The 15,955-nt window shown below is 44.9% G+C and overlaps 1 protein-coding gene across 3 annotated transcripts in view; it reads right to left on the reverse strand.

The window, feature by feature from the left end:
• Nucleotides 1-1,068: 1,068 nt before the first annotated feature.
• Nucleotides 1,069-15,955, reverse strand: part of lmo3 (LIM domain only 3) — a 45,362-nt gene continuing 30,475 nt past the window's right edge. For all 3 annotated transcript variants that reach the window (XM_039792353.1, XM_039792352.1, XM_039792351.1), the window contains exons 3-4: nucleotides 9,723-9,848; nucleotides 1,069-2,431 (exon numbers count right to left, since the gene is read on the reverse strand). In XM_039792353.1, the coding sequence (XP_039648287.1) occupies nucleotides 2,326-2,431; nucleotides 9,723-9,848 (232 nt within the window). In that variant the 3' untranslated portion in view covers nucleotides 1,069-2,325. The remainder of the gene's footprint in view (nucleotides 2,432-9,722; nucleotides 9,849-15,955) is intronic.

Here is a 15,955-nt window from a genome sequence, read left to right on the forward strand (position 1 = left end):
AGCATGTCCCCACATTTCCATTTGAGCAGTGTGAAAGCAAGGTTTTCATAAATAGAAAGACTGTTTCCAGCAAAAAAATACACAGCCCTCTTTCAGAACAGAAGCTGGAGTCACAGTCAGAACCCGGCTGCCCAAACCTTGCTGAATGTAGCCCTGAAACAATGCATCTCAGGAATGGAACGGTGCCTCTGGTTCCCCCCTGCCCCCCCATGAAAGATAGCGTGGCACAGCCACATGTTTGTCCACAGGCATTACATCTGCTCCATCATGTTTAAAGCTGCTGCATCTGTTTTTGGACCACTTGGGGGCAGTAGAGAGAATAACATCTTAAAAAATACTGTTTGTTGCCTATTTACACATCCAGCAGACACAGAGCGACATCATCAGGATGAATGGAAGTCCACTGCTCATTGTTTAAGCTCGGTTTTGGTCTCCGGTAATACCGTGAGAACATCCGGCTCTGCTGCTGAATGCTCCTCTGAGCCAACTAGCTGCTAACTTTGACTGCTGTTTGGTGCATGTGTGCGAGTGAGAGAGGGATGGTGATTAGCTTCCGGAGCGAGTAGTGACGCTAGAGAAACAAAGAGTCTCCCCTGTTCTTTCTGACCACGGTGGGAAATATGTAGCAGGAAAAGTTAACCCTCTCCTTGCTACCAAGCCAAAGCCGAGTGAATTGCGTCGCCGTGATGTGTAGTTGCATTTTTGGAGAGGTGCACGTCAGGATACGGCGTAGGGTGAGGTAGCCACGGCGTAGATTTAACACAGAAGCGTAAATCATGCTGTATAAGAGAGTTAGTCTCGCATGGCCAGACCTTCCTCCACAGCACTGCGGAGGAGGGTCTGGCTAGTCCACACAGCATTCCTGGATGGGAGAAAATTGTGCTCTGGTTTATTGGCATTTATTTAAACCAATCACAATCGTCTTGGGCGGCGCTAGGCGCTGGACGGAGCAACGGCACCTCTGCAAAATAGCCTCGGGAAGGAACTTGTTTTGGTGGAACATGTGTACGTTCAAAAGTAGTTTTAGTCGTGCGAGAGAAAACTCAGATTGGACAGATAGTCTAGCTAGCTGTCTGGATTTACCCTGCAGAGATCTGAGGAGCAGTTAACCATAGTCCTCACAAATCCACCGGAGTTTAGTACGCCAACATAAAGGAAGCCCAAGGCAACGGATATCTGGCCTAAATGACTGAAATCCGGTGGATTTTCCAGCAGCAACGTAGCAATCCCAGAAGTGGAACGTCGTGGATACAGACTATTCAAAAGTAACAAAACTGCAACCTTCCACATCTTTAACAACGCATTTAATTGTTGGTTCTCGGATTTAGACACGAGGATGGAAAACGCTCCTGTGGGTCATAATAGAGGGAGGAATAAACAAGCGATATCATTGTATAGTTTGGAGGCCTGGTCCCCTCAAAAGCCGACTCCTTTGACCAGGAAAGGTCTTTTCACTGATTGGCCAATCAACACATTTACTTTGTGCTACCAGAAGAGTAGTCCTATGTGACACTAGTCTTCAAGGGTCAACTGCTTCTAGTGACATAGTGTTCTCAAATATATTCATCTAGTGGCCGTGTGAGAGATTCCATCCATCCAGAGAAACGCACTGATTATCACAAAGTCTACATTTTAGAGTTTGTGAAATAATAAAGCTGTGTGCTTTGGAAGCATGTTGCTACTGGTGTGTTTAAGTTTGGAATCTGAAGGTTCTGAAAGGACCATGCACGCACGCACGTACGCACGCACGCAAGCACGCACGCACGCACGCACGCATGCACGCACGCACAGCAACAAATAAATCATCAGTTTACATTCACTGTTTTAAATCTATCATACACTACAGAGGTCTTTTCGCTAAAACATTGATTGGCAATACCTCAGTGTATTTTAGATTCAAGTAGTAAGTTGTCTGTCCTGTCCAGATAAGATGAGACAAGACTGCTTTTGGGGTGGGTTCATTATCTTTTTCTTTCCAACAGGCAGGATCAGCTGTTGGTTAGAATGCTCTGAGGCGGCTGGTGGTTGGCCAGGAGGAAAGAGGCAGCGCTGTCACAAACACAGAAATGGCCAAACTGTTTGCTTTCATTTGTGTAGTTTGTTGGAGGCTTCCAGGGCCTTTCCCTGCCACGTTGGCGTCTGTATGGCTATTCTGTACAGCAGAGTGTGCCACCCCCCACCCCCCCCAGGGAAGCTGAGTTATGTACATGATGGGGACAGGAGCAATCTCTCCTTCAGTCTCTCTTTCTCTTTCTCCCACTCCTACTCCTCCTCTTCCTCCTCCTCCTCCTCTTCCTCCTCTTCCTCCTCCTCGTCTAGCGGGGGTCAGCGGACCTGGGGGGCGTAGCCCTCCTTCATCAGCCCCTCCTCGTAGTCCGTCTGGCACAGGATCATGTTGTTCTTCAGGAAAAACTTGTCTCCCACACAAAACCTGCGCCACACAAAGAGAGAGAGAGAAGGCTTTACATAAGCATCAAAGCAAGCATCTCATCATTAGCACTGAGCTCTAGGCTAGCAGGCCTAGCCAGCTGCAGCTAGCTTCCTGACTACAGTGCAAAATCTCTACTTTAGCAACACCTAACCAACCCCACAGTGTCCCTGCAAGGTTCTCCTCTAGGAAGCAGTTCTCAGTTACAAGGGGTAAAATGCAGAGCTTGGGGATGGGGTCTTTCCACCTGCAGCTCTTCCAGAAACCCCCACCGAACTCGGCAGAGGCCCGTCCTGCTCCAGCCAAGGGGGGGGGCACAGATACGCTTGACCTTTCAGCACAGTGCCAAGTGGAGATTATGTTGAGCGCGTAGGAGCGGTAACTCTCTGTTCTGTCCCGAGGGCTGCTTATCTCCCTCGGTGTGCAGGTTAGACAAGGTCGGCAAGCAGCGGTGCCAGTGTTTACCTGGGGGGGGGGGGGGGGGCTCGCCTGCGTTTGACTTCCTTGGATGTTAAGACTGCTGAGTTGAGTGCTGGGACGGAGCCCGGGTACCTGACAAGCATGGCAGCATGTGTTCAGGGCTGCAGGGCAGATTCCGAGCGTGATTTGTTACTTCCATTTGGGACCAATTAGCAGGACTTATAACACCGAAGGTGTTGGCACTAAAATACCAAAAAGTGTAAGAACGGTGTGTTTTTGGAAATAAATCCAAATGCTCTGAGGAAGAGCTGACGTTTATTTTGAAAAAAAAAATAATAATCATGTAAAGCTGCACACTCTGATGTATGTACTGAATTCATGAACATTTCTGTCAGTCACCTACTCCTGCCAATCGCCCCAGCACTGCAGGATAATAGTCACCTGGCCTTATTAACTTCTTGGAAGCTTTGTCCATGAAAACTCCCTGCAGCATCCTATCAGGAAGTACTTTTAAAGCTCCGCCCATTAATGCCCTGGCCAGATACATGAGAGACAGTAAACGGCAACCTTGGCACATAAAAAAAAAAAATAAAGTTTCATAAATAGATATATAAATAAAACATGTTTTATTAAAGGTTTCCTAAATCGTACGAGATGATCCCAAGAGCCAGCATCTCAAGATTAGCAAAAAAACAGCTAATAAGTTGCAGATAGAAATGTTTAGCCTGCAATACCTACAGTTATTTTCTTACATATCTATTGTGGTTGTTGCTAGGACTTGTTTTTACCCAACTAAACCCAGACGACTAATATCCATTCATCTTGGCATGGTGATTATTGTGTTTCATGTAATGGTGTCATCCACTCTAATAAAAAAATGACAGCATCTATTAAGTGGCTGTCTTTACCGACGCCGAGCCCACTCCCACTTTCACTTTATCTCCCTTTATTTTTTCTCTCCACTAGCAGTGACACCCCCTTACTCTTACCCCCGCCCTCCTCCGCTTATTTCACACGGCCAAATTGTTTCTGCTCGGTGAAATGTCAACAGCATATTTGACATCTGTGCACCAATTATGCTGAGGATATTACACAGGCGTGTCTAATAAAGGACCTTGAGTTGCCTGGGTATTTCCACTTCCTTAAAAACAGTTGCAGGGTACGTCTTCTATTAGAGAACGCTGATATATTGGTCGCCTGCTACTGGACTTTCGGTAAACATTTGGTAAACACGCTCACAGACCCTATTTTGCTTTTTGGGATTTCCCGTCTTTTAGTGGGCAAGTTAGTTGTGTATGTCATAGATGTATAAAGTGCAAAAAAACACATTTCACTCCAAACGGAGCTTTCTCTGAAAACGCTCCATTAGTGATATCACTGATTGACCAGCACAGCCCAGTTTGTCATCTGTGCTGCCCATTGGTGCTGCCTGAGCAAGCACAGCCCGCCCAGTGGCTTGTTTGAATTTGGTTGACCAATCACAACAGCGTGGGCCGGCTTACCAATCAGAGCAGACTGAGATTTTCAGGAAGGCGGGCCAAGAGCTCAGACAGAGTGGGCAGTATGAGAAACAGAATATGTTTTCTTGAACATCAAAGCATGTAACCCTATTCTACTAGACCCCAAGAGTACAAATATGATGCTGAAAATGAGTATAATAGGGACACCTCGCCATGTTGCGCAAAAATCTGTAATTGGAGTTCAATTAGGTTGAGATCTGGTGACTGTCAAGCCGCTCATCAAAGCATTCAGCCCCGGACCCTGTATGAAACCACTGCTTTCAGTACTCTGTATTAATTTACTCCGGTTCAGGTTCTTTCTTTATGATGTCACCCATATGTACTGTAGCTAAACCACACGTTGCTGTGTGAGCAGCTGATATGAGCTAGCTTTAACCTTAACGCCACATCTGTTAGGATCCAAAGAGTTGGCCGATCATATGATGGTTTCTAACTTCCAGTCAGTCAGCTTCTGCTGTCTTGGTCTCTCCCTGTACTGCCTCCATCTTCCTTCCTTTACCGAGAGGTGACTGTGACTAATGAGTCTTTAAAGACCTCTTGTTGTCGGAGGAAGAGAAAGAATGGCTGTCCACAGGCACACACTTAAAAGATGTATTGCGATGCCAGCAATTTGCCTCGGAGGCCCGTGTTAACTAGAGTATTCACTTTCCACTCAGATGAAGAAACAGGGAGATTGTCAAAGAGAGAAAACAGTCTCAACTGCACCAAATCTAATTACTGTTGAGATGCAAACAGGTTCAGAGACACTTGGCCCAGTGACACCGATGCTTAATTGTAACAGCATGTTGTAAATCTTCACTGGCAGATTGCTGCTGGGCAATGAGACAGCAGCACAAGGACACACTGAAGATGAGCGTTTCCTTGTGGAGTGTAACGTGGAGAAAATAATTTCACATCTGGAAAGAAGGAGATTGACATGTATTTACTTTGTCTCCATCTTTGGTGCTAAATGTCCACTGCTATTTTTTCATTTTGTTTTTCATTGTCTCCATTTATGATGCTCAGTGCTCAGACGCCAGGTTTCTGTACTTCAACACTAACAAAAATCATTTCTGGCCACAACTGGAGGACGCCATCATATTAGCTCTGTTGCACCATCCAATTGAATATGACCCTGCTCTGCCAGAGTAAAATAGTCTTTCCTTTTTTTAGTCTGCGGAAGAATTCTGCAGAATTCTGGGTCTGCAGATGCTGCGTGGCCCTGTTCACGACACAGAAATGGATAGTACTAATCATAAAACCATAAAATAGGGATTTGGCAAGGCTATCCCATTCCAAAAGTTCTTCCAAATGCAGCTCAGTTTGGCTTCCTTTGAAATAGGCAGCACCTAAAATGGTACTCAGAACTCATCTGGGTACGTGCACATTACTAGTCAATAGGGCTGTTGGAACGAATTCCGAAAGTCAAATATAATTCGAATAGTAGAAAAAAAGATATGTATATGTATAGATATGTTTGCTAATGTTGGCTAATCTCCCTGTTCTTGCCTTGGCCTACCCACATGCGAATATGAAATGCTTTTATCATGAACAAATTAAATTTGAATGGTATTATAGAGGAAGATTGACAGCTCTACTAGTCAAGGTCCAAAAATGCAGACCTCGAAGGATGCGGCTGCTGATGGTACACAGCTAGGATCTTTACAGTGCTGCAAATGCATGGACTGGTTATTGGTTGAAACACTATTCTATCATCTCCACGAGTGGAGAAAAACTGACATTTATTTGTATAAAATGTGTCATTTTTACTTGAAATTGTGCAGGATTAGGGAGTTAAATTGTGTTCTCTTGTAGGCTGGCTGCACAAGCTCTGAGTTCTCAACACCAATCATACACAAAGTGACAACTGTGTCCCTTATTGGCTATTAGGCTCCTGTCTAACAAGCCTAACTCGTGACATGCAAGGCACCAGTGGCTGAGCTTAGCTCTGCTGAACCCAATTGGTGTCAGTCTGGCCTTCCAAAGCTCCAGTATGGAGCATCCTCCCTTATCAGCACTGACCTTCCTCTGCACTGTCACCCATCCTGCTCTCCCCCACTCCCCTCTCCTCTAACCTTCCTCCAGCCTCCCAGACTGTGGCCTCCAGCTCATCAGGGGGAAATTGGGCCAGCAGTGGCTAGATGATGAGGCTGGACGACAGCCCCATCGATTAGCTGTCCCCCAGGGCTGATCTGTGGCTAACTGCTTGCTGGATGGAGTCTCATATCTCTGTCCTTATTCCCAACACCCCCACCCTCACTGACACCTCCTCTCTTCTCAGAACCAGCCCCCCCCTCATCCCTTTGGCTCTAAGACCATGGTTTCCCCAAGAAGAAGAAATAACAGGTCCAGCTGGTGGGAAGGTCACAACGGTAGATTTATGTCCAGTTTAACAGAGTAAGGCCACACTGGGTGCAGACATGAGCAATCAGAGCCAATGTAGGATCCTATATTTTCACTGATAGACCAGGGACAGGAGCTATTCACTCCCCTCAGCTTGATACCATTTCAAAGTCATGCACAGAGTGAAGACGGGCGGGGGGGAGGGAGCTTTTGCTCTCTGGCAGATAAACAAGTAAGATAACTGGTAAGGCTTTTCCATTTTTCTTATTCCTGAAAAGGTTCAGCTCTCAATGCTTCTTTCGTGGCAAGCCAGAGATTGCCGCCACTTTGATGGTGATGATGACAAAGAAGAAAAAAAAGCAGTTGCAGGTCACGATTGCACTCACGTGTCCTCCCATCTCTGCCCTGTACTAACTGGCCTATAACTTAAGCAAGGCCCCTAATAGCTGAGCATGGCGATGACCATTAGAGTCCTGCAGGGAGTCCCTGATGAAATCAGAGTAATTACTGGCTTGGCGTTTCCCATCCTTGCTCTGTGGGATACAGTAGGGTGGATGTACCCACAAAGCAACTGATGGCGTGGATAGATGCATGAGTGAGTATGTTTGTGTGTGTGTGTGTGTGTGGGAGGGGGGATGTATGGTTAGACTTGATTATAGCAATTCAACCTTCAAACGGCAACATGGGCTGCGGCTGACCTGCAGGAGCGACAGATAATTACACTGCGTGACCCCTGCTGACCTCGCCATCGCCTGCTCTGTTTATCAGATTCCACATTTTCTGACGATGTTACACTGAGAAATCTCTGGGCCATTTGTGAGATGGATTAGATTACTTTATTGAGGGGCCCGTGGGGGCTTTTATGTTTGTTTGAGCTGGCTGATAAACAAGACAGCAAATCGGTATGCCAGACCAGAAGCCTATTTCCAGGCAACAAGGCGCTGAAAAACTATTCAGGAAACCTTAAGTGAGATCTCGTGATAGATCTCAGGCTGAGGCTGGGAACATTTGTAAAAGGTCATTCTATTAATCTGGATATAGATGTGAGAAACTCACTCTAGACTAATCCAGTAATGTTGTGGTCATCCCTGAGAATGCATCAAACCTGCTCTGAATCAGAAAATCTTCTTCAAGACAGAAGTTCATTAACTCACAAATGTTAGAGCTATGCCTTGAATCTTACAGTGGCATACAACTCAAAGACACTTAGTAGGCTGTTTACTGTAGTCTCCTGTTTGCAGACAGAGGGTAACAATAATAATTTGTACATCAGAGCTTTATTTTCAAGGTATATATACCCACTGAAATATGTCTCTAGAATTTGACTCATGGTAAACTAATTGATCCTTTAAAGTCATATTCCTGCACAGGTATTTCTCCCACAACAGCTCCACCGATGTAAAGAAACTAAATGGAAAACAAACAGTCCGAGGCGAGGAACAGCTTCAATTAGAGCCGGAGCCACACCATAAATCTTGGCCAGGCCCCGGTGAAATTGTGATGGGCATTTGAACGGTGCTTGCAAGGCCACAGTGGACCATGTGAAACACACTGACGTCGATTTTATTCAACAGTTCATCAACTGGCCTAATGTAAAAAGAAAGATTTGCTCGCGCTTTAATGGGTTTTAATGTGGGAGAGCAAAGCTGGCCTGCCTGGACCTGGCTGATGAAGATTAGCTGACTTCTTCCATTAGGGGAGGCTGTCTGGTGCAGCCGGCTGAAGTGGCAAGACAATAACCCAGTGCTAATTGTGCGTAACCACGTCCTTTGCCTTTAGCATGCACAATGTGTCTGCTTCGTGTGGTTGCATGCAGGCGCTTGTGTCTATGTGTCTGCAACAAAGCCGAGTTTGGGGAAGGTGAGAGAAACAAAGGAACGCGGCCAACAAAGTAACCCTCCTGACGTTCCGCTAAGGTTTTCTGTTCGATGGCGTTTCTTCTAACCTTGGATAACATTCTGGTTTGTTCATTCAACTCCATGAACGCTCCCAGGCAGCGTTTCATCATAGTACCATGGGAAGATAGAACCTTTGAGGATCTCCAGAATGTTTGATTTTATTTGTTTTTTTGCTGCAGGGTTCCCATGACTATGAACTGTAATGTTTTACATGTGTGGAGAAAACGTTCTGGGGCCCAGGGTGTAGCAGGTATCTGCTGTGTTCTCTCTGTTTCTGTCTGTGTGTTAATGGCAGGACTGGAGCCAGGTGTCCACGTGTCCAGCTGCATGTCATCAGCCACAATCAACCTCCCTCAACTCAGCGCCAGATCGTAGACAGTACCTCCCAGTTAGTCATATTCTAGCCACTCTGTTGTGCTCGTTGCTCGTATATATCGTTCGCTAACCCTTGCCACCTGGACCCGACTCCTGCCACCACTCCGCTCCTGCCAAACATGGACACAGGATCCCAAAGAATTTGATTTAACCACACTGGAAACCACTGGTCCTGGATCACTGGACTCTGGCAAACCCTGATCTGCCCCTTGGCTTTACCCCGCTCTCCCTCAGACTCCACTTGTGTGTCACTGTGGAACTGCGTTTTATTGTATCTTAAACTCCCTTCATTGTATGTAAATGAGGAAGGACAGAAGCACTATTACAGTTCAATCCACCACCACTAACTATGAACCACACACTGAGTATTATAAGCTTCACAGAGATAGAATGTATTTCAGGGCTGTTGTATAAGATTGCAATAAATTGTAACGGTGTACATAATAAAGGCATTGTAGAGATTCAGTGAGGAGTTTATCAAACTTTCCTCTGTGCTGTGTCCTGAAATCTCTGACCACATCCTAATGACGGTTGTAGTAGTGCAGGATTAGAATCACTGTGCCAGGTCCAGCATGCGTCCCTAAGGCCCCGGATGTGTCTTCTTAAGTCACTGGTTAGAGTGATGAATCTATCATATGGGATCGGTCTTCAACGTTCAGCAGCGCTCGAGATTCACTGCGCTGTGATCTGGCGTTCCCTGAGCAGCCATGTGCCCCGACGCAGGCATGGCAGAGGAGCACGAGCGGCCCAATCACTCACCTCTGATTGCAGAGCTGGCATGCGAAACAGTCCAGGTGGTAGACGTTCTCCTTGGCCCTCATGACCATCTCGAAGGCTGGAATTAGCTTGCTGCAGGCTGCACAGTTCCCCGTTACGCCAAACAACCTGAGAGAGACACGCAGACACACACACACACAGACACACACACACACACAGAGAAGACACATGATGTAAGTCATTCTCCCAGAATTCAGTACACAACAATAAGTCTGGGAGGTGTCTGCAGCTTAGCTTTGCTTAGCAATGAAAAGTGACATACACGGCAAATGTATTTTTCCCGTTATTACTTTTGATTGGGGCTGCAAAATGTTACCGTCATTGCGATATCAACGGGTGCAATAAACACCATCGCCAAAGGCTGCGACACATCGCGAAAGACACAGAAAATATCAGCAGAAAACTGCACTTTATGTTTTCATTCTTTTCTGGTGGTGCCTTTTATATTTCATTTAATGTTCAATTGGTTCAATAAAAGACAGCTGGAAATGATTTCCTTTCATTTGTTTTAAATCCAACAAACGATATGTTAGAATACTGAAAGCAGCAGAAAGGCAGAACTGAGTACACTTTAGTATCTTTTTATCACACGTAATATCGTTATCGCAGTATTCAACAACATTATTGCATATCTTCCTCATATCGTGCAGCCCTTCTTTTTATTTTCAGTTTTTAATCTTATTTGACTAATTTTTTAGGTGTATGGATCTTCTGTTCATGTTTCCCACTGACTGTTGATTGCATGATGTGCCATTTAATAAGGAAGCTCACTGCTGCCGTCCATGCTCTAATGAAAGCTTCAACAGTCCACTAGTTTGACATAAATCAGACAACAATCACAGAGACATGAGGTGACTTTTTCCCTAAATGTTTTGGGGACACGGCAGGTAAACGCCATGCTTATTTCCAAGACACCTTGAATGTACAGTATCATATTATTTGGCGTCCAGAGTTTGTGAACTTGACTCCCCCACCACTGTGTCCCACCCTTCCATTATAATACAGCCAACAGAATTGCAAGAGGCCGAGTGCTCGTGCTGCTTCTCGGAGCGTCTGAAACACGAGAGCGACAGCTGTCAGAGAGATTGTGGTAGACACGCTAACATGATCGGCTCTCTGAATCAGTCACGGGAATAGGTTGGACAGAGGCGGGCTGCAGTAGCACAGGGCCACAGCTTGTGCCATAGAAATAGATGGGACAGAGCTAGCACTACTGCCCAGGGAGGAGCCTATTATTTCCTAGCCTGCTCCGGGGACATTAATGTGAGTATTCATTAGGGAGTCAGGGCTGTTACTACACAGCGACCTAGACTATACTAGCAAGGGAAAAAAACATATCTGATAACGAAATCATATAACAAAATAACCTATTAGGCAGACTTCTTGAGGCACTTTTAGCCGTCGTTGTTAAAATGATAAAACGGCATGCCACTCTCACAGTCTGTAAGAGATCGCAATCTGATAAATGATCTCAGGGCTTGGGAAATGCAGGGTTGTTTATTAACCTTCAGAAAGTATGTTTCCCAGAGGCAAAGGAAGCAGATAGATTGTGCCCTCATGAATATCTACAGAATTAAGAGCCACTGTCAACACACCTTGAGACAATGAAGGATATCTCTTGTAACATAGTAGGTGGGAGAAAACAAAGAGGGCCAACTCAACGGATTAGTGCTGACTTTAATTAAAAGAATTATGCCTTCTCCTTTGAGCAATCTAATTTTGGATACATTTGTGCTATCTCTTGTCCTTTCTCTTTTCTGCACCAATGTGCATTGCCGGAAGGCCTTCACATGAAATAGATATTTCATCTATTTCTCTCCTTACAAAGGCGAGTAATTGATCTAAAAAAAAAATCCTTAAAAAAAGAACAAGAAATGATAGATTCAGTGCGAGATAATGAGCATGAATGTTTGAGCATAACAGCGGCACTTTGTCTGGCATCTTACGACAATGCAGCTGCCTCTCACCGTGCAGGGGCGAACGTCCTTGTTTTCCAGTAATCTGAGTCATTTTCACATAGTGTGCACTCAAGGCTCTGTATTATAAATGATGGAAGGTTTTTCTGTAAAAAAAAAAAAAAAAAGTGATGTTTTAAGCTTTCTGCCTGCCAGCCTGAATCCAAACGGTATGTCTGCTTATGCTCTTCTCCCATCTCTTGCAAATTTATAGTGTGGCCTGCCCAGGTGAAAAGGACTGTCACACTTTGCTCTGAGACATTCAGGGTGAAAGTCTGCTCTCTGTGAATCTGTGTTTGTGTGTGTTCTGGTCGCCACTTTAATCATTTGAACACAGCACGTGAATTACTCAATGTAAAAGGTTTGCACACTGTGAAAGTTTACACATTAAAGAAAGAAAAGGAATGATTTAACATCTTACAGATGGTATGGACAGTATTCTGTAATAGTCCAGCGCATAGACCAGAGTAAGATAGATCTGATATGAGATATGTAGTGTATCCTGCTGAGATAAACGCCAGCACGGCTTCCCATTCTTCAAAAACAAAAAATATAAACTAATGATATGAATTTAAATTATACATTTGAATAAAAGCAATACATACATATGTAAGTTATAACAGTGAACACAAGTAAGTAAGTGGGTAGGAGTGAGTCAACTCTTTTGTGTGAGTCAAGAAGTCCTCCAAACTATATACGACCACATAGGTCGTTTGCCCCCCCCCCAATACGACCCACAGGAGCGTTTACTAAATGAGCGCCCCTAGTGGTGGCAGGAAATACAACCCACAGGAGAGTTTTCCTCCTCATACCTAAACGTAACAGTTGTGGTTTTAAACACGTTGACATTGACAAAAACTACTCAGGTTTAAAAGAAGACAATGGTACGGTTAAAATCAGTACATTGAGAAATATACTGTAGGCCTTAAGTAGACACCAACATCCATGCTGAGGTATTAGACTCTGAATAAGAGAACATCTATTTTTGAGGATATTTTTCACCAAATACGTGCATTGATTTTTCTTACTAAGGAAATGGAATCCGTGTAAAAGACCTATTCAATAAGATACAATACAATACAAATAAAACATTCCAAAGACCCCTAGGGTTCTCGAACAGAACAGCCAAACTCCTAGCTTCTTCTCATCCACTATTCTGCTGGAGAATTCACGCTGTACATTCCTGTGCTACTTTAACCACTGTTTTAAATGATTAAAGACCACATAATGGGAACAATACCTACAGTCACATTCAAATCAAACAGATCTTTGTTAGTGTCTCTGACTGAGCTAAAGAAGTGGAGCGGCTGATAACAGCCTACCCAACCTGGATCTGTGGCAGCGCCAGCATGCAGCCCGCAGCCTGCCGTCTGCCTGGGCTCTTGTGTGGCAAACACTCTTCAAACCGGCAGCACACAGAAAGCCCTAGCTCACCCTGTGGGGAGGGAAGATGGATGGAGCGTACCTGCCACTCGTCTTTCGCCGCTCCGCCAGTTTGATGTCACAGACGCTAATGGCTCTCAAGGGACGAGGCAAATTAAGCGTGGTTTGGTTGCAATGAATTCAAAGGCACAGGCTCCAATACAATCAGAGGATGACAGTTTAGAGGCCTTGTGTGCAAGACCCAGGGCCTGGGACTCAACGCTTTCAGCACTGGATTATAATATAATTGGTAATAATTACATACATTTCCAATGCATCTCTCTCAGACTGACAACATTACAGCTGTCTGCCATATCTAGAAGGCTTCTAACTGTGGGTCTGCTTCACAAAAAGAAAGAAAACAGAATAACATATGTAGAATAGCGGGCTTGACATACACATCATATCCATGGCTGACAAGACAGCATGTATATTTAAAGAGGTTGAAGATACAACATGAAATTAAAATTCATGCTTTGCTCGAATCTGAATTTGAAAGAGAATAGAGGCAGTCGGTGCCCAATACCTTGTTCTAGTCAAAAGGCATTCACTGTGCATTACAGCCTGGTACGGCTCAGTGGTACCTATTTGATGAGAGAATAACAGACACCAATTAAATTATTCCACAAGGCTTTAGCCCAGTGGAACCCAAAACCCAATCTGATGTGCAGGCCCCCGCCCCTTCGAGAGAATGTAGGAGTGGTGTCACCCCAATGCTTTTTCTCAGCTTTGTCAAGCTAAATCCGAAATACAATGACCGCCCAATTACTGGGGCGTAGGAAGTAAAATGCATTATCCTGGAATATATACATGGAGCTACTGATACTGTACGAAGGCAAACAAGTCTGTGCTGGAAGGATTAAATGTCTGTAAGTTCAAATTGTTTACATGGGAACTATTTTGTATCAAAACTATAGTCCCAACGAAAGTGTCCAGTGGATTATTCTGTGGAGAGAGACACAGATGGGATTCTAGAGAGAAATGTGGCTGTTGAATGTTTTAAATGTGATTTTGAAAATGAATGTCATTCACCTCCATTGTATTGAGGGAGAGGCAGACAAAATCTAAACGATCTGCATGGATCGATAACACTAGGGGAAGAGGGAAGAGAGATTTCGTGATTTGGGTGAACCAACCCTTTAAAACTAGTTGTTGAATGCTGCCTACAGAACAAACTGGAGTCACAAGGATCAATCAACTCCTCCATCATTCACCTTTTTTGGGGTTATTGCATTTTTTAGAGTGTGTGTGTGTGTGTGTGTGTGTGGGGGGCACTGATACCACGGGTGCATTCAGTTGCCGTTTGAAATTCCGGTGGCGGCTTTGCTCTCCTCCTTCCTCCCCCAACCCGATCTCTTCCATCCCTCCCACCACTTCAATTGCTCCAGCCTCGGCATGCATTCATCAGCTGCCGGATTAGAATTTGTTTCCTCACAAACCATTGATCATCGGCCTATTACTAGGCAAATGACAGTTAATTACCCACTACATTAACCACCGGGACCCGGGGACCGACTCCCTGTGCCATCAGTCAACATGATGAATGTGGCAAGTTCAGTAATGCACGGCCGTTCCCTCGTCCGCCTGCCATGCTGAGAACAACCCCTGGATCTCACTTCCAGGCAACCAGGGAAAATCTATGGCAATCTGCATAATCACAGGCTCAGGGTTAATAACAGACAAATGATTCGTTGCATCTCAACACAGGCTTTTTTAATGGGACCGCGCTTTGTCCATTTGATGAGCCACGCTGGTGTCCCACTTGGAATTTAATCACATTGAGAAGCTTGGCTGTGCAAACAAGATTCTGTCCATTAAAGGTACAAGAGAGGTAAGAAATACTAAATATGGTTTGCCCATCAATGCTTCAGCTCAAGACAATCTTGACATGAGCAGAAGAACAGAAACGGAAAAGTAGGGCTGATGTGCACTGTGGCAGTCGGGGGAGGGGAGACCGTTAAAGGTGGCAGATGTAATCAGACTTGTGCATCAATTTTGACCGCCCCGCGTGGGTGATTGTCAGTGATTAACCAACTCTGGGGGCAAAATTATTTCAATTACCACAGGCATGACCTGGGAATTGTCCCTGGGATAAGATTTTCCTCCTTGAGTGCCCCGACTTGCCTGACTGCCGGCTCTATCAGTTCTCATCTGCACCTGGACTCTGATATCCTAATGATGAATTATGGCCTGCTTTCTGAGAGACTGCAGACCATACCGAGGAACATTCGCCTGAACTGTCAGCCTGAAGAGCAGCAGCAGAGTGCTACCTAATTAGCTCCTATAGAAACTCCTCCAAAAGGTCGAAAAACACTCACCATTTTAGGTTCCACCATTGCACACTTCTCTGAAACTGTAAGAAGAAGAGATAAACTACTGGTGGCAGTCCTGTCCTTAGTTACTATCATCAAATGTATTTGTTTTTTTAAAGCAAACCCAACCCTAAACCATCACAATATTATTCCTTATATTTAACCTTCAACTCCCTCTCCCAAATCTACTCACACCTAACATAATTCTTGGTCAAAATACCAAAGTTCATCTGTCCTTAAACGAGAAACAACTCTTTTTTTTTTTTTTTTTAAAGTCTGCTTCAAACAAAGTAACCAGGAAAAGGCTTTCGGCTGTTTTTTGGCAGGGCTGTGTTTGGGTCCATTTTGAAGTGGGTGTAATGAAAGATTTTAAGCCCCGCAGGGGCCAGATGTGCAGTTCGATAGGCACTTCCCTACGCCAACCCACCTGCAATCCCAAGCTGGGTGCCAGGCTGTGGCACACCAGCCCATAATTATCGGCACCAAACACGCACAGTCCCATGAGTCATTGCTCTTCACAGCTAAT

This window comes from Perca fluviatilis, chromosome 23 (genome assembly GCF_010015445.1).
Source record: "Perca fluviatilis chromosome 23, GENO_Pfluv_1.0, whole genome shotgun sequence".
NCBI classification, from domain to species: domain Eukaryota; kingdom Metazoa; phylum Chordata; class Actinopteri; order Perciformes; family Percidae; genus Perca; species Perca fluviatilis.